A 19690-nucleotide genomic window follows, 5' to 3' on the forward strand; every position below is an offset into this window, starting at 1 on the left:
AGGATGCATCTAAAAAGCTGATTGAGTAGAGTAGAGCCTGAGGCAGAGGTGTTGCTCCAGCCACCTTTCCCTCACTGCTAATGAAGTGTTTCATCAATCCAATTAATGTCTGGTGGGTTCTCAAAGGGAAGAGAAATTAATCTTACTGGACAGAAGTAATCTTACCTATATATGTATTTTTTTTATTTTTTTTTTTGACTTTCAGTGCTGGAGGAAACCAGAATAAAGGGGAATAGAAGTGTTTGGGAGGGTTAAGGACATAGCCAATACAAAGAGGAACTACCCACTTTGTCAACAATCTTCGCGCTTCTCAAACACTTGTTGTTCCTGTTACACCATTACAAACAATGCAGCTGCCCAGCCGAGCTGCTGCCCACCCCAGTACTAGTTCTCCAGCTGCAAAAACATTCAATTGCTCAGTATCTCTTTTAGTAAAGGCAACAAACAATGGTGGCAAGGGTGAAAACAGGTGTAGAACAAAACAAATGAATAAACAGTTTGTTCTTCCAGCCAGGGGATAAGCAGGTATGTGGAACTGCTAACAACAGGGTGGGTTGTAGATGCAAGCAGTTTACCCAAACTCAAGGGGAGACAAGTGCTTGCAAGAGGACTCCACCGTCTGTTTTAAGTAGGTAAACCGCAACAGACTTGGGTAATCCTCTGGGCTGCAAATGAACAATGCCGGGAAAGTGCTTCCCCTTACTTACCTCCCCCCTTTTCATGTAACTACAGAAGTGACATAAATCAAGAAGTTCAGAGATTAAACAGTTATTGGCAGAAATGAAAGCAAGGTCCAATCTTAAGCAGAGATGTGTATTCACATCTACCTGCTTTTGCGATTCCTTGCTTTTTGTTGTAGCTCTTCACAGATTTTTCCTTCTTCAGCTTCCACTCTCTTCTTCAGTGAAAGACTTCAGATTGCACTCTGGGTGGAGAGCTCTGTTTGGCACTATTTTTATAACCTATATTCTATCACAACTTTGATGCGAGTATAACGAATTATCTACTACATGTATATTATCTACTACTGGATAAAGCCACACCAGGTCAAATAGAGCATTCCAGCTCATTTTAAAGCTGCCTCTTGGATTACACACAAGGAAACATAACATGCAAGTTTATCAACCCCCATCCCACAATAACCACAAAATGAAAACATTTTGTTAATCGATGGAGTTTTTATTTGAACAAGTTGGTACAAAACCAGTACAGTACATCAAGTGAACCAAAACAAGCAGAAACAGACTCGAGCATTGTCAAATAAGGCACATATAAAAAAATCTACACGCATAATCCAGTGAAACAGACAGTCATTTCATATATATATTTGGAGGTAGAAATAATTACAAAAATACTGACAAATTTTAAGCAGTAGCAGATCTGTTAAAACAATTACTACTTAGGTCCCCATTTTAAAAAATGTCCTGGAAAATAACGTTTTTTCAGCATCTGATGTTGGCACGTTTGTGCTATTTCTGTTTTCAAGCATCAAAAGAATGCTGTTGCTGTTAAAAATCATCAATACCATGAGGAATACAATGAAGAAACTATAAAAAGTTATAAATTTACATTATTGGTGACCATGAACTTTATGAACGAGTTCTTGGGGTACAATGTTACCTTTCTTCCTTGAATTCCACAACATATTTACATTTTAGAGGCCTAACGAGGCTTTTAATAATGTGGCTATATCTGCTGGAATGGTTCCTTCTTCTCCTGAAGGACAAAAACATGCATTAGTGTTTAGTGTTCAGACAAAAGTCTGGAATACCAAAACTGTACAAAATCCTCACTTGTAAGCATCTAGCATTGACTTGTGTGTCAGATTCCAAGAGCACTTCCTGTCCAACTGCACAGCAAGTCAGCACAATACATCTTTCTAGTTTAACGTAAACCAAAATTGTCTTATCTGAATCACAGATCTTGTTTTTCAGAATAATATGTTTCAGTGGTCTCCCTAACTCACTTAAGCGGACATCATTATGAGCAGGAGACTTACCCGAATCCGCTGCAGTCATATCTTGTTCTAACTTCAATTTCTGCTGGCTGATTTTGAGCATGGATTCTTCAATAGTCCCTTTACTGATCAGCTTTATGACTTTCACTTCTCTAAAAAGCATAAAATAGTATAAATACATTGTAGTAGTTTCTCTGGATTAGTGCAAATGGAAAAGACTCAGGCCTTTGCTCAGGTGGCAGTGGTTTAAAAACAAGGAGGTTAAAGGGCAATACTCTAACTTCTAGTTTTTCTTTTTGGACCATCTGTGCTTTGTACTTCCAAAGAACTTCTTTCCTCTTACACTCAACCACCAGAAGGGGCTATGTGGTCTCAAAAACCTGTGCTAATAGAAACAACTGAACTTCTCCTTGTCCTATACTACAGTCAAAGTATCTGTTACTGAACACATTCTATTGCCCACAACAACTTATTCCTTACTGAGGATTCTAAAGCAGATGATTGATTCACTTTTCAGGACAGTGTAGCATTTTAGAGATTCGTTATCTTTGGAAGATGACGAAGAGCTTTGCTAACCACTTCCAAAGACATCAGATCTGCATTCCTATACACCAGTTTCTAGCACCAGAAATTTAAGTTATAGAGAATTTGATAAAGGAATAGGATGCAGTTAAGGTTCGTTCTGTCTGCACCACTTAATTGTAAGGCAATTACTGCTTAAGCACTCTAACTGTAAGACAATTATGCTCCCATGCAATCCAGAGCTGGTTTACGTAAGTCTCTGCTTAAAATGGAATTTTAAAATCAAAATATTGTCCTGCTTTGAGAGCTTGCCTCCAAGAAAAACAAACATTATAATTAAGAAGTCTTACCTTTTCTGACCTACTCTATGGCATCGATCTTCTGCTTGCTTATCATTGTATGGGTTGCAATCAATGTCATGAAGAATAACAACATTTGCTGAAGTCAGATTGATTCCCAAGCCACCAGCTTTGGTTGACAGGAGGAACACAAATATTCCCATATCTGTATTGAACTGATCTATCAGATGTATCCTACAGAACAGAAGAACATTTGTATCAGGCCTTAGAAAAAAACAACACTCTCACTCTCAAGTTGAAAGAGAAGAAGTTAAGTTGATGATCTCCTTAAAAACAGGCCAGTGGTATTGCAAAGCAACTCAGAAGTACATAAAGGGTACCAACCATACCAAAGATAGACATAAAGGGTACCAACTATCCTCAGGCATGACCAAAGAAACATACTTTGAGAGTGACATCCTGATAGCAAAGGATGAAGTGAAACTTGGACAAAAATGTTGGATTACCATCACGGAACATGATAAGCAAGCTGGTGCAAAAAGGTGGGGAGGACTGAAGTATGCAAAACAAATAGATCTGTGGGGCACAGGACAGGAAAAGAATTCAGGTTTGTGACTAACTGCACATCACAGAGCAAGAAAGCCTGAGATTTTAGCTGCAAGTAAGTAATATCACAGAAAAAAAAAAAGTTTTGTTTTGAAAAGAAAGCAAAAGCATCTCCAAAGTGTCACAGAACAGGAAAGAGTTGAAAACTATCGCAGCTCGAATACAAGAAAACCACTGCAACATTTTCAGCTGTTGAACAGGAGAACAAAGGAAAGGACAAAGGAAACAGTTTGTCCTAAAGAATGAAAGGGGCTTACCTGTCTGCTTTAATAAACTACACTTCAAAGGAATCTCTAAAGGTGAGCTTTTGTTACATCATCCTGACACACAAGCAAATCAAAACATCTTTTAGGGCTGAAGATGCAAGTTTACCATTTGGATGTGCTACAACGGTAATCGGATCATCTAAACTCCCCTTTCAGCCTTACCCTAACACAATCGGAAATTTAACATTAAAGCCCTAACTAGAGCCAATTCCCAGCCACTGCAGAATTCTACATGTATACCTCAGAAAATCCAGGGTGTTATGTCACATCCTCCTACCACACATACATCCATTTCTTCACTCATCTTCAGTAAAAGAAAGTAAGAGTGACATACCTATCAGAAATCTGTGTTTTTCCATCCAACCTAATATACTTATGTTGCCAATGTTTTAGGAGAACTTCCAAGATATCCAGCATCATGGTAAACTGGCTAAACAACACAACTCTGTCACCCTGGAAATGACAAAGCAAAATAAAAGCTTTTAAACACTTGAATTACAGATGATGAACTAGAAAAGATTTATCATTTGTGTAAAAAAAAAAAAAGTGTGTTTACTTACTTTCATTAAAGAGATGTTAAATTTATGCCACTTTCTGTAAGATACAGAACAGTGGCACCCTATTGCATCAAATAGCACACACTTGTGCAAATTCAGGATCCTCTGAAGTATTATGCTACATGCTTATTTGCAGAATTAGCCAGTTTGAATGGATGACTCACAGCAGTGACCTCTTTTGTTTACATTAAAACAACAACATATGCTGAGTCAGTGTAATACACTCTTATTCAATTGCCAGAAAAAAGTCAGACTCAAATCTCATGGATGTGGAAATACTATCCATCGATACAGCAGCTGTTGTGTTAACTCAGAATGAACACTTGGAAGAATGGGAACTCTTATTTCGGTTCTGTAACTTCGTTGTTTATATAAACGCACAAGTAGGACTACACGTTACAGGTATTAAGTACTGTTCTGCAGTACTGCGCACGCATTAAGTCACTGTAATACTCCGCACAAAAGCAACTGGCCTGCATATACAGCTACTTGTGAGCAGATGGTAACAGTTCTTTAGAGATGGCCATTAGACGGACAGGAAAGGACATTTCAGCCATTGGTACTACAAACCTTCTCTTTAAGTTCAGACAGAATACGTTCCAGTGCTCTAAACTTTCCAGAATCCAAGATCTGATCCATGTCTAACTTGAAGTCACTGACATTAGCGTACTGCTTACAAAGCAAATGTAGTTCAAAATCCGTCATTACTGTCATATCTTCGAAGATAAGGTCAGGATTTGCATCACAATGTGTGGGTTCCTATTAGCAAAAAAATGAAGGGAAATAATGCAATACACAACCTTGCTAAGCAGACTAGAAAATACAAACAAAATTACATCCAAAATTTCTGAAAGAACAAAAACAAAGTAGCACAACTAGACATGGACAAATGCTAGAGCATGGCTCATGCAAGCAACAAAAGATGAAGTCTAGAACCCCAGGTTTATAGTAGAGGATTGTTACTTTGCAATTCAGCTTTTAAAATAGTTTGTACTACCAAAAACTAAGAAGTATATGCTCAACCTCCACAGTCATTACCTAGTTCCCATCAAGCCCTATGATCTTTCACCCCCGTATCAGATCTCTTCCCCTGAAGAGGCAACTCCCTAAAAGGGAGATCCAATCCTTGGATAGATGGTAGAAGACATGGGAAGCCCAGCCCAAGATGTAGGGTGGGTAGAGGGATGTCATGCCTGGAAGAAAGAGGAAAAGAAAAGCCACATCTGGAGAGTACGATGGTATGAGCAGGAATAAAAAGGGGACAAAAATCCTTCATAAACCAATAGGTGACTTCTCCCCTTCCCCCAATCCTGTCTGGCTTTATTTTTAAACAAGCTGGAGATACTCAAAGCCAGCTGCAACTTCCTTAAGTACCTGCTGCATGTCCAAATTCTCTTTTGTTTGTACTTTAGAAACAGCAACAATTTTCCCCAAACTCCACAGGCATTAACCCCAGCCATACGACGAAAAAAATTAATAGTACAGTATTTATTTTACATTCCCTATTTTACTTCTGTATAGCCTAGATTTCTTGCTACTCAACAAATACCAATATACTCAAGTGTCCTCCCAAAACCTTTTCATAAGTATTTTGGTTTTAAGTTTTGGGGTGGAGGGAAGAAGTATTAAGGGGGTGCTAATGAAGAGATGACTGCAGTCCCAGAACTGTTCTCTCCATTCTAACACCTGATATAAGAATCAGTGTTAAAACACATACAGAGCTTGATCAGAGCACTGGATAGACACAGAAATAAAAAAGCAGCAACAATGAATTAAGATTTGCAAAGACACACTTTTGACCAAAGGACTGACAAAGTCTATTTAAGCTGCACTAAATTAAAATTAAGAACTTGTGTTGAATCTCATCGCCTTACCTTGAGCATGAGTGTGGACATTGTTCTAAGCTTGTCAGTTGTGTAATACTGACGATGTAAGAGAGGATGATTAGCCATTTTTCGAAGTTGCATCATTACATTTCCCATATCAGAGTTTTTCTCTGTCAACAAAGGAATAACATATTCAGAAGCAGCTCACAGGTATATAATGCATCTTTATTTCTCAGAATATTATAAGGAATATTCTTTACATTTAATATTTCACCTATTAACTGGACTTAGGAAAAAAAAAATAGAAGGAATATAGCCACCATGAGTATTAGACATCTCTTGAAAGCAAAGATTTTTATAGTCACGTTTAACAACAATGTAGGCATGGAAAAAGAAATCCAGCAAAGGCAAATGAGACACCATCACATACCGTTACTGTTAATAGTTTTCTTTAGCTTATTTAAGAGATCACAGTAGAGTTGCTCTTGTTTCTCAGACATAGCACATAATTCAATGAGATCTTTTTTGGGAGGTAGCTGTTTAAGGACCTGACAGGAAAAAAAAAGTAGCATGTAAAAACTGTACCGAATTACTGACTGCTATCTTACAAGCCTGCTTTTAAGCTATTGTACTCTTTCTTCTAATTCACCCTTTCATTGGCTGCAACTTTACTAACTGAAACTGAGTCAACAGACTGATTTACAAATTAAGCACGTGTTTTGGGTTATACATCTCACACACACTACTCAAGTAACATGACCTGCACACCTCAAAAAACACACAAAATAACAAATGCAATACTTGAAAGCTACTCTGCTATTAATCACAGTAGTCAGTTTGAAAAATAAATTACTAAATGTGTAAGAATCACAGTAAGACATAGATACGCTTTGCAGATTATTAAAATTTTTCAGTGTTTTACACATCCAATTATAAATAGAAGCAGATAGGTTTTGGATTTTAAAATGAAGACATCTCTCACTTGACTGCTTAGTGCGCTAAATAATCTTTCGGTGATCTTTCTTAACTAAAATTCCCAGCTGCAAACAGTCAACAAATACTGAGCATCTAAATATCAAATTGCAGCAGCAGGTCACATTCTTAATTCCAAACTCCTGGAAGATGAAGAGTAGCTCAAGTTTCCTGCTTTTCTTAGATAAACAGGTAAAACTAGCATTGACGAAATACAGCACTGAATCATGTTAGTCCCAAAAATCATCAGGCTTTTTGATGCTATGGAACAATTATTTTAAAAATAAAATTTACCTCATCTTTTACTCTTCTTAGGATGAATGGTTTTATTATCTGCTTCGCGTGTGCAATCCTCTCCTTTTCATATATGCTTTGTTCTTCAGCACTCTTCTAAAGAAAATATTGCAAGAACTCAATTGCATTTTGAAATTTTCAGCTGGAACAATGCTATCTGTCAGTTTTTTAGATTTTAGGGAAACTGAGCCATAAGAGACAGATCTAATATAACCTAACATTCTGAGTCATCTTGTTATGACGTATTTCCACTTGAAATGGTTTATTTCATTGTTTCCCTTTCTTGATTTAGTAATCACGTTACCTGTTTCCATAAGGTATCAACAACACAGAAGTATGGCAAAAAAAAATTTTAACTTGGAGAAAAGAATATACAACACTTACTGTTTTTGAAGAGAACATCCTTCGGATTTCACTAGTGCTGCTACTGAACATATGTGGCATGACAAAATTCAAGAGAGACATCAATTCCAACAAATTATTCTGAACCGGAGTTCCTGTTAGCAGTAAGCGATTCTTTGCCTATTCATCCGAAGTGAAAAATAGTAATAAGAAAAATTAGTCAAATGGATTAAAAATAGTATTAGAAGAAGCAACACAGCTCATGGAGAACTGAGAAAGTGAACTTAAATTGTAACTATTGAAATTTAAAATATACTTAAATCTCATGGAACTATTTCCTGGTGAAGTCAACAAGATATTTTGGCGATCTGTGGGAAACTGACCTCAGATCAATTTAAGATTATTCAAGAAGCGTAATTCAGATGTAAGAAAATCCCTGTGTTTTTTTTTCATTGCCCACATATCATATCTTTAAGGAAATCGAATATTTTAAGAACAACTTTTGAATTGCAAGTACATGTCACAATTTAAAGTCTTAGAGATCAGCTTCTTAAAAATGCATTTAACAAAAATATTGAAAAATAAGTTGTAGTAATTCAAGTGGTAAGGATATTATTATTGTACCAATACTACAGCGCTAAATCAGTCATTAGAAAAAGGGCTGTACTGAATTTTCTCTTAAATGCTATTAACTTAGGGTGCAAGCTACAAGAAAAAATATTTTAAAGCTAGCTTTTCCTTTGTAGTCCTATCAGAATATATCCTTATATACTACAACATTTTTATATGAGTCATTTTTGTTTTCAGAATAGCAATTTTATAATCTTTACTGTAGCTTAAACTGGAAAATTGCTTAACAGTGAAACTGAACTACTACTCTAGTTGTAATGATGCTCTAAGATATTAACTACATTTTTTTGGAAACTCGTTTCCCTTGAAAGAGCTTGTAATGCAGGATCTACTCCTGAAATTTCAACATCACCTGCACATCACCAAGTTCTGGACCACGATCTATCTATGACTTTTAAAATCAATATTTCTTTTGTTTCCCCACTACCCATAATGACAGAACAGTAAAAAGAGTTGTTTGTTGAGGGGGTTATTACTAAGTCCCTTACATTAATTGTCATAAGGTGCTGGTAGCGTACAGAGCTCATGTTCTTGAGCATATGACCTTCATCAAAAATTGCATAGTTAAGCTTCAGCCTGCGAAACAGTCCTCGATCATCTGAGCTGCTAATTGCACAGTTATACCTGTCAGAAGAATTCATCATAAAAACGCACATTAAATGCAAATTTAACATGAACATTCTGCTACCACAACTACATTATGTTCTATATACATGTACTAAATATATATATTATATTATATATAATATAATTTAGTATATAGAATATATAAATTATAATTTTAATTTTAAGAGTTACAGAAAGAAACATAAGGGGCCTTAAACTACAGCTGCCTTGAAGTAATCAGCCATGTGAGTTATCAGTCAATGCTTTTTGCAACACTTTCCAAGCCACAAGACACATACCAAACTTTTACAAAAACACAGTACCTGCTACAGCATTAATAAACATCTTTTTTATCATTACTTGAAAAGAAAAGGAAATTCCTTTTCCCATTACCGAATTCTAAACATTGCTTTTTCATTACTTGTTCTCTGAATTTCACATGCAAAGCAAAGATAGGTCAACATGCTTTACACACCCCTCGTTAAGTGACATTGAAAAAAATAACCCCAATTGCCTTTGGCTCTTGCCAAACACCACACAGAAAGACTGAGGAAAACCTCATGGTCTTTAGTAAAATATAACTGGCAGATAACTAATTTTGTTATACCACTAGAGGTCAGTAGATGCTAACTAATTTGTTGTTTGTTTTTTTTTTTTTTAAACTATTGTACTTACGTAGTTACAATGACATTGAAATCTACAACTTTATTATTAATGTCTGCCCGGAGATGTTTCCGGTCTTCCTGGGATCCTATAGAAGGACAAAACACTACATGAGTACAACTACATTTAATTTTAATGCATATAAAAATTAAGATGATATAAAGGAATACTATCAGTATTAAATATCTGTATTTAAACAGTTACTTAAAAATAATGTTTCTATGAACAACTCATGTCTGCTGAGGCTGTACATGGAACCAACTGTGTCATTGGATTAATTTCTAAATTGCACTCCTCACCATAGTAAAAAAGGACATTCAGTTCAGGACACCACAGATGAACTTCTCTTATCCAGTTATCTGTAAGACATCATTTAAAAAAAGACAAGGTTATTTATACTCACGTCTTACATAATTCCCAATGCACCTCAGCATTAAAACAGAAGCCTGATCTTAATGCAAATCCCTTATACTTCTTAACGTTTGAGAGAATTTGCTTTCTAAACACTGGAGAAATGGTAGCATTTAGGGAAATTAAGCAATCAACAATTGACAAAGCAGGAACCATTAGAGTCTTCCTTCAAGAGGTTTCAGAAGTTTTATACAGCAATTCGAAAATAACATAAATAAACCTTTCTCATGCGACTCTTCCTACTGCTTAACTAAATTACACTCCAAACTCCTGCTGAAATCAAATACACATGGTTTACAGCCACCACCTTACCAGGTCTAAAATAATACAAGTACCTACTGCATTTCATTACTTCTTAGCCTGATTTCTCCCCCAGACATTATTTCCGCAAGAAGCAATCATTTAATTTATTGACCATTTTCATTTAGAAGCGTTTCATCAGGAAATACGATGCCTCTGGGAATTGGGAAAGCTTCCTAACTCTATGCAGTCTCAGGTGTGCAGCCATCAAAGCAGCCACTGATAATGTTATCAGGCCAAAGGGAAAAGTGCTTTACAGTACACTGTGCGTGAGGGTTAGTCTCAAACAATCACAAACCACTGAGGAAGGGGATTTCTGGTAAATGCCACTTGGACCCAAGCTAGGGATGAAAAGACCCCTCAATGGAAAAGTATCAGAGAAACTATAGACAGACCGCTTCCCAGGCTTTACCTGCTTGACAGCATCAAATAATAATGGCTTGCCCAAGCTGCCACTACAGTTTATAAGCCTCTACAGCTCACTTCACAAAAGCACTCATTTACAACACCTTGGATTTTGAAAACCTGGGTTCTGGTAGGTTTAAAAGCATACCAATAATGCCAATTTCGAAGTGATGTCGAACAACTTTTCTGATGCGTTAAAAAAAAAGTATTGGTTTCAGAAATTAAGAGCAGTATTTTCTTCCTAAGTTAAAGTTGCTGCTTTTTTTCCTAGTCATTCAATAAACCCAATTTAACTCCAAAGAACTAATTTTTCCTAAAACTCATCAGCTTTGTTGATGTATTTTTTTCCACTCTATTCTTTGTACTTTCAATCGATGTCATTAAACAACCAAAACACACCATTAGCTTAATTGTTTTAGGATTTTGATCTGCCTTTAAAGATTCTATGCAAAGACAAAAAAGGCATTGAATATTTTGAATGCAATGAAGCACCATCTGAAGACTAGAAATTTCAGCCAATATTCAGTAAAAGATTTAGCTAAACAAGATCAAATTGTAACATGCAGGTTTGTTTGTTTTGTGAAGCAGACAGACTTAACATGGATTTATTTAATATGCTCTAATTAATTCAGTACAAGCATGCCTCTAGTACAGATTACATTCCATTTCAGATGATTTATGGAGTTGAATATCACGCCACAAGGAAACTGTTTTCTTTCATGAAAGTGTTATCTTCACTTGACAGCCCATCCAGTTACCTCCCCAGTCTCTTTCTTAAAAAAAAAAATAATAATAATAATAAAAAAGAATAATTTTGAGGCTTACAACTTACCTAATGTTGAAGCTGGCACGACTATCAAGTGGGGACCTCTATTGCCCTCTTGGTAGAGATAAGCCAGAAATGCAATAGCTTGAATTGTTTTTCCTAAGCCCTAGGAGGAAAAAAAAAAATAAAATTAATTTAAACAAAATTTATAGTCTCTAGAACATAATAGTGTTTCATATTCCTAAGATGATTACACTGTAGTCAGTGTTAACTAAAGACTACAGATCTGCAAAGAAAAAAAATTAATCAGCATTATTTTCGGAAGACATTTCCTTCTCAAGTACAGCTCCAGTCAAACTCAATTATCTTTTCAGCTCAACATCTGAGCATCAGGTATTAACCTGCATCACACATGAAGTTTTTCATTTCAGTTCATCCCTCAAATCTTCAAGAAACTGTGGTTCAGACAACAGCTCATTTGGAAACTAACCATTTCCTTGCATCTGAACCAATCATGCAAATGACAGTTCAGCTATTTCTGAAAGTGGAATTTAATAGGGAAATCATGTTTGTTTGCAATATGCTTACATTTCTACCAGTGCTCACTTTACTGTCTTTTGCACCATGGATTTGAAATTTTATCTTCTCTACCAGAAAGTAAGAATGAACTGGTGCTAACAGGTATGAAAAAATACAGAAATTGCGAAACACTGCTTATGGCTTAGTGAAGCAAATTAATCTATTCACTCAGTTTATCACAACACGAAAGACAGCCAGGATTAAAATCAGTTGACACTCAAAACCTCAAACAAAACTCTCTAATTTTGCAACTCACGAGGGGCATATTGACAATATATGGTCAAAACGCTGGAGAAGCAGGAAAGGCTTGTGCTGTTTTTGTCCTCCCCCTCTCCCCCCATATATTAAACTATTTTCAAGGTGATGTAGAAATGCAGAAGATAGGGGCTCACTACAGCTAAACGCTGGACAAGCAGAGTGAACGGTATTTATTTGCACAGAGCTATGAAAATAAATGGTTCAAGGATGATCTTGTGGTACAAACTGGTTCCTTTCCATCAGATGACATATGACTTGTAATTATCACTGTCCATGAATCTCAGGTTACCTTTTACTTTCAAGTTGAGAGCTCAGCAACTACTTGTGTTGAAAAAAAAAAAATATGGGAAACATTTGGAGAAACTGTGATTCGTGTTAGCTAAAAATAAATGACAAATTCTTTCATTTTTTTCCAAGTCCTAAGCAGATTATAACAAAGTCACTTACAATACTTTCAACAGTCCTTAAATAACCAGTTTCACACTTACCATTTCATCAGCCAAAATACCATTCAATCCATGTTTATGAAGAAGTGCTAACCAGTTCAAACCAATCTTCTGATATGGCTTCAGTTCCAAACTGTTTAAAAAATAATAATAATTCAGGTTTACCATGTTACCATCTTTTGTTTGTTTTGCCATGAAACAGTTTTATACTTATGTTCATTAGAGTATGGCAAATTTAATGCTGCCTGTATTTTACTCCAATCCAGAGAGAAACCATGAACTATTTAATTCATCACCTGAACACCAAAGAGCATCTCTGAACTAAGAAGTGCATCTGAATTCTCATAAGCGTTAAACAATCAAAATGAACACTACAATAAAATCCTTTCTTTTAAATTAGTGATTGACAACCAGTTAAAAAGCGTTACACAGCCAGTAATTTTTAAAATATGAAGCAATAGTTATTACTGCCAGTGTGGACACCAAACAGAAAACACACACAATCCACAAAACACTCCACCAAATCGCCTACTGTAGCATTTTTTGCCAAAAGAGACCAAAACAAAACAAACCACCACTGATAAGCTCCCTTCACACAATTCCCTTTCCCTCTCTGCTTCTATTTTCACTCTAGAAAAATTATTTTGCTACTTACCACTAAACCTTACAAAACCTAATTTAGGTTCTTCTCTGGCCACTGCAACTCCACACTTACTAACCTTTTCAAAAATTTGTCCCATCCCATTCCTCTGCCTGTCACCTATTTCCAAACCTCCTCAACTCTCTATTACCAATTTATCTGCCTGGAAGAAACACTTTCCTCCAGGGCATCCCCCCCACTGTATATAGAGTTCCAGATCATTTTGCATATCTACTTTCTGACTGAGGTCCCCAGTGCAGCTGATAACCTTTAGAAGTCTGCTCAGATTATTTATCATTTGACATCTGACACACAAGGTTTTCTGTTAGTGAAGCAGTTTTGTTTGTTCATTTGTCTGGAAGACAGTGACAACTTGCAATCTCATCACTTAAAATTCTACATTCATAAAAAATTGGTGCCATTACACTGTTACATATTTTATGTTCATAATCCTTATCATCTTTCCTGATGCACCCGAAAACATTTGTTGCACTCCCTCAAGCATTGCACATGCATCCCTGGCTAGATCCCTGAGAGCTGCTGAGCAAACACAACTCTGCTTTTAGAGGGGACAATTTTGAAAATCCTGACGTTCAAGCACAGCTTACTATCCAACACCCTTTCAAATATTTAACAAATAACAACACCTCTTATTCAGAATGGAAGGCTGCTCTATGTTCCATCCACATCCTCCATCTTCAGTAATTTTAGTTACTTGTTTTGTTAGTTTATTTGAAATGTCTTCACATTTATTCATGAGCTTGAGAACCACATCCCTCTCCTTCAGCAGGATCTTGCAATTCCACACGATGTCTTCTGACAAGCCACTAGTCTTAGTCATTTTTGTGAACTGCAAAACAAAAGAACAAAATACTGTGAACGCTGGTATCAGACAGGGAAGTAGCAGATCAAACACTGGTTTACAACTCCCAGCACTGTGCCTATCATCTTTCAGTTCACGAAGCTTTACAAGATTGTGCTGCCAGCACAGGAGGACTCATGTTTTGCTCCTTAGGCTTTCAGCAAGTTTTCCCCTAATCTTTCTTAAAACAGCAAGAGACAAAGCACTTCAGCAGTTCCTTGTTCTACTGGAATGCCCTGAAAAATGAAGTGATTCGTGTAGCTGCTGCTCTTCCCTCTATCCACCTGCAGCATACCAAGGATTAATACAGAACAGCTCTGGCTATCTTTGCTAGATATTAAAAACACAAGGTATGAGCATAACATAAGGATCAAAGCAAACCAAGATATGAGGAAGGCTATTAAGAAACTGATGCTGGCCTAGAAGGGGTTGGCAACAGACCTGTTAAAATAAATAAACAAACAAAAAAACAAACAAAAAAATGCATGAACAACAACAAAAAAAATACAAACCCAGAAAAACTGACAGTAGGGAGATAGTAGTAGATTTCTTAGTAGGGAAAAACACACATTTCATTATGCATCCAACCACAGCTGAGCATTATTAAATCCCAGATCTAACTGTATCTCAAACAGAACATTCAATTCCGTTGTGGGCAGAGTGAAAAAAACAAACAAAGACTTCAGGGTTAAAAAAAAATTCCAAAAAATAACTTTTTTTTTTTTCAAGTCACCAAGTACTGGCATGTTCAGAAAACCAGCCAAGACTAGATTCATCTCTTTCAGTTCTTCACTTTTTTTGTGTGTACTCGTTTTAGGACAGAGTTAGCTTCTTCCCAGCAGCTTGTATGGTTGTGCATTTTGGATTTGTGACCATAACAGTGTTGATAACCCACCAATGTTTTAGTTTTTGCTAAGCTGTGCTTAGAGAGGGTCAAGGCCTTTTCAGCTTCTCATACTGACACACCAGAAAGGAAGGTGAGGATGGCCAAGAACCTGGGAAGGGACACAGCCAGGACACTGAACAAAGCAGTATCCCACACCATACACCTGACACCCTGCTCAGCCACCAAAGCTAAGGTGGAAAGGAGGAGGGGGCAACATTTGCAGTTACGACTCATCTTCCCAAGTATCTGTTACACGCAATGGAGCCCTGCCTTCCTGGAAATGGTTGAACATCTGCCTGCCAGTGGAAAGTAGCAAATCAATTCCTTGGTTTGCTTTGCTTGTGTGTGCTGCTTTTGCTTTCTGTAGTTAATTCTCTCTATCCTGACCCATGAGTTTTCTCACTTTTGCCCTTCCAATTTTCCCTCTCTCCCTGCTGGGGGGGAGCGTGTGCGCATGTGGGGTCAGAGCTGCTTTCTGTGTTTCAGCTGCCTGCCAGGGTCACACCACAACAGCATTAAGGTACTTTATCAAACTCAGATTCACTTAAACTTTTTTTTTTTTCCTTGCAATGAATACTACCTTCTTTGTAATCTTGCATAAAACAACCTGGTCATTAGCACTTACAGGTAGTTTTCAATGATAGCACCACCATTTTGACAAAATTTTAGCAAGATTCAGTGTGCTTTCTTTAGCACATGTATGTTTGAAGTCAGTATTATTTTTTTTTTTTTTTGAACCTTACTTGCCCTTCTGCAAAACAAATACATTTTCTAAATGCCACAGCAAGCAAGCTGGCAGATGAGTCAAAATACTGGAATCTTTGATTGAAATACCCATTAATACAAGGTTTGCCCTAACTCCTGAGCACGCCTGGTTTACAAAGTTGAAGCACACCACTGCTTGAAAACAGAAACATGCAGTTGATCCATGAGTACATTTTGCTTTCCATAACACTTTGATTCCTTAAATAAAAGGTAGGTATTTTCTCCCGTCTTGGTTGAGGACAGAACTTTAAGTGGTGTAACTGCTCTGCCACCATCCTCAACTACTCAAAAGAGTCTCCAAGAAACACGAAGATACAGAACACATTAGCACTGTTTAGCGGTGAACTTGTCAATTCTAGATTGAAGGTTGGAGTAGAAGATCTTAGAGGTCTTCTCCAACCTGAATCGTTCTATGAAAACACGTTTTTCTCCCCCCCTATGACTCCTTATCACTGTCCTTCATCAACAAATTTTAAGAATTGAAGAATACAAGTACCTTTGGAGTCGCCATTCTTTTATTGAAACCGAAGTACAGGTTTGCCCTGTGTGTGAAACCACACCTGACTGAAATTCAGAAAAATCTGCATCTGTTACAATTTAGCACAAGGCTTAACAGGAATATATCCTCCTATTATTCCTTTCTTAAAAGGAAGGGGTTAACATAGAACAATTATTATGTATTAAGCGATCAATATGGCAGAGTAAAAGCCAGTTTGTGTAAAATGACCAGTACAGGTAGGTCGTGGTTTGACTTCAGAAAACTCCAGCAAGCAATGCCCTCTAGTGACAGTCCTCAGTTACAGTGTTCAGTCTTATTTTGTTTGTGGTTTTGTCTATTAAAAAAAAAAATTACCAACAGTCATAGGTTAAACCAGGCTAAAGGCACATGTCAACACTTGTGCAAAAGTTTTCTAAGTAGACATCTCTTAATAAACAGTTGCAAAGAACATGATTTTTAATAGGCGATTAAAAAATTTCAACATTTGTTTTGATGCCTAAAGCTCTGGTTGGCACGAATCTAAATCCTGTAATCTATAAATGAAGGCATGGAGAATGAAGCCATCTGTTATTTAAAAAGTTCTATTATTTCACATCAGCACGTTAACATTCATTTCCAAGTTTCAACAAGAAAAAATTTAGCCACTGGTTTGCACATGGAAAAACAGCATTATGCTGTCACGTACAACATGAGTAGAGCTGAGGAGAGCCTTTGGGTGACTAGGGGCTCGCAACCCCTGCCTTCCAAAGGGGTCCAAAACTTTGAGGCCATCGTGGGCACGTGAACATGGAAGCTTCCACAGCACACCTGAACAAACACCCGTGGTGATCCCGCGTGACAGCAGTGCCCAAGGGTGAACGACAACCAACCACACTGGTAGCCTGCTCAGTTTTAGTCTGGAACACGTGAAAGCAATTCAGGATTTCACTTCACTGCGTAAGGACAAAAGACAGCCTCAACCTAGATCAAAAAAAGCCCCATTTCACTTCGAGCAGCAGCCATTTCTGACCCAATGTTATTTGCTGCGTTCACTCTGTTTCTTCTAGTGCAAGACTTCTGGATTTTTTTTTCCTAGTTTCATTTTTGTGGGAGTTTGTACATGTACAGCCAAACAGAACAACAAATGACAGCAGATTTGAAGCTCCCCTCCCTGGGGATGTTTCTCTCTTACCTCGTATACTATAGCAGCAAACAGAGTATGACAGATAAGTCTACGTTTTAGGGGGTGGTGATGACTCAAATGAAATGACAAACTAAAATGTGCTATGTCAAAATTTCCACATAATATTTAGTGTCACTGGTATAACTTGCATGTATTCCTTAAGAATTTTGAGTTCTTTTAAAACTACTGTCATCACTTGAGGTCTTTCATTACCAAAAGAGATGGCTTGCTTTGGGACAGAAAGTGTAAGACTGCAAATGAGAGCAATTAGAGACAACGCTAAAGAGGAAATTTAAGCAGTTACTTATAAAACCTTAAAAATAAGAAACTAAAATAGCATTAAGCTCCCTCCAGTATGCATGTCCACAGTTACAAGAATCAACATGAAATTGTATCACACAAACACAACAGGGCAAGAAACAACAAACCCAGAAGGCTCAGATAGGCTCTTTCTGGCCTTTTTAGCCAGTCTTTGGTCTCTCTCTTGTTTCACACACACCCTGAACACCTACAGGTATTTTGGTTAGGTGATCATGGTTTATAACCTGTTTTCTGAGGATGATATTTCCAACATGAGCCAATTTGAACAGTTTGGAAAAAGAGTGCAGTTATAGGAATAATTCATCACTGAGTTTTTTAGAGTAAGAAGGAGAAGGAAAGGCAGCAGGTATCAAACAGACCTGTCCTCAATACTCCTCCCTCCCTTTTCTCCTAGTCCCCACAACCCCTCTTTCTGCTGGCAGCCCTTTAGCTTGTCTACCCATGTCACCCACCTGTTCTCCCGGTGCTATAATCCCTAATGACCCATCCCAGAAGATGCCCCTCAACTGCTCCTCAAGATCACCAATTTCAGCATCACACCCTCTTATCTTAGCTCCATGCTTTGTCTGGTTCTACAACAGCAGACCACGCTCTTAGATACCCCCCAGTCAGAAAGCAACATGCTTTGACTCAGAAATACACTTTTTAGGAAAACAAGCATCCCAATATATTTAACCTCCTATTCTCGTTAGGCGCACAGTATATTCGAAGGGAGGTCACAAGTACTCACCCAGAAAACCATTGATACTACAAATGAAGAAACAGATAGCTAAAGCCTCCAAGAAATATCCAAGCACCACTCATGCAAGATGGTATTTGATAGGAAACTAGCTGGGAGTGTTATCTCTAACATGGAAAATTGCATAAAACTACGCTCCTTGAAGTTACAGTGGATCTACAGCACAAGCACTTATAAGTTGCCAAAGTAATTCATTCTTGTGAGTAAAGACATTTTCAGCTCTCTTCATTTACTTTAAGAACCTTGTTTAATCATTTTTTTTCCTGTGCATTACAAGCATCACTAGATCAAGTTAAACATCTGCCCTAAGTATTTTTACAGCAGATATTTAAATAATTCCAAGTATTCTCAGTAATTTCTTAAGTTTGAAATCTGTTTAAATCCATCAAAAAAAAAAAAAAAAAAAAAGAGTCTTAAGGCAACTTAAAAGGTTTGCCTGGAAAAAGATTAGCATTTTAATTTAAGTTTTCCTGGAATAAGTCATCCAATTTCTGAACAGGCTTTCCTATTAATGCCATTAATCTTCACCTCAGGCAAACAGCCTTAAGATCTTCCTCTGTTCTCCTAAATAACAGTAACATTGAGTGCTTTACAAAGGTTTTACCAAAATAACTTACAGTATCTTTACAGTAGATATTATTACAGTAAAAATATACCTTAAAATTAAGTCAATTTATTCAGTGCTATAAACAACCAACCCTCTACATTTTTCTACCATTCTATTAATTGGTAGGGAAAAATGCTGGGTCACTAAGCTACTGGATCTTTATAAACAATTAAATCACTCTGATATTAAACATCTGCTGAAGTTTCCTGCAAATTACTTCTACTCTGGGCAAGTATTCACAACACTAGACAAACATGTGGTTGCTGACAGCAGCAATTTTTTATGAAAGAAATATTTGGAACATGAACAGGCCCATACAGTTTTTCTGTTAAATATTTTACACAGAGAAAAGGATAAGAGCCCTGTAGCAAATATTTCTGCAGAGAATTAAGCTCAGGCAGAACCCAACAAGTTTAGAAAGGAACTGCCGTGTGACAGATGTTCTCTAAGAAGCCAAAGGCTTGAGGCAAAACGGATTTTTTTTTTTGCAGCATATCTGTACCT

General features: G+C 37.0%; 1 protein-coding gene across 1 annotated transcript in view; it reads right to left on the reverse strand.

Moving 5' to 3' along the window:
- Positions 1–48: 48 nt before the first annotated feature.
- The window catches only part of SMARCAD1 (SNF2 related chromatin remodeling ATPase with DExD box 1), a 43742-nt gene continuing 24100 nt past the window's right edge, over positions 49–19690 (reverse strand). Inside the window, exons 9-23 of the mRNA XM_082759941.1 lie at positions 13993–14195; positions 12748–12838; positions 11489–11588; positions 9840–9899; positions 9553–9628; positions 8760–8895; positions 7684–7821; positions 7300–7395; positions 6464–6581; positions 6082–6203; positions 4778–4966; positions 3985–4103; positions 2830–3012; positions 2000–2109; positions 49–1716 (exon numbers count right to left, since the gene is read on the reverse strand). Of these exons, the coding sequence (XP_082616067.1) occupies positions 1655–1716; positions 2000–2109; positions 2830–3012; positions 3985–4103; positions 4778–4966; positions 6082–6203; positions 6464–6581; positions 7300–7395; positions 7684–7821; positions 8760–8895; positions 9553–9628; positions 9840–9899; positions 11489–11588; positions 12748–12838; positions 13993–14195 (1803 nt within the window). The 3' untranslated portion in view covers positions 49–1654. The remainder of the gene's footprint in view (positions 1717–1999; positions 2110–2829; positions 3013–3984; positions 4104–4777; positions 4967–6081; positions 6204–6463; positions 6582–7299; positions 7396–7683; positions 7822–8759; positions 8896–9552; positions 9629–9839; positions 9900–11488; positions 11589–12747; positions 12839–13992; positions 14196–19690) is intronic.

Source organism: Aythya marila (genome assembly GCF_965140915.1).
Source record: "Aythya marila genome assembly, chromosome: 4".
Classification (NCBI taxonomy): Eukaryota; Metazoa; Chordata; class Aves; order Anseriformes; family Anatidae; genus Aythya; species Aythya marila.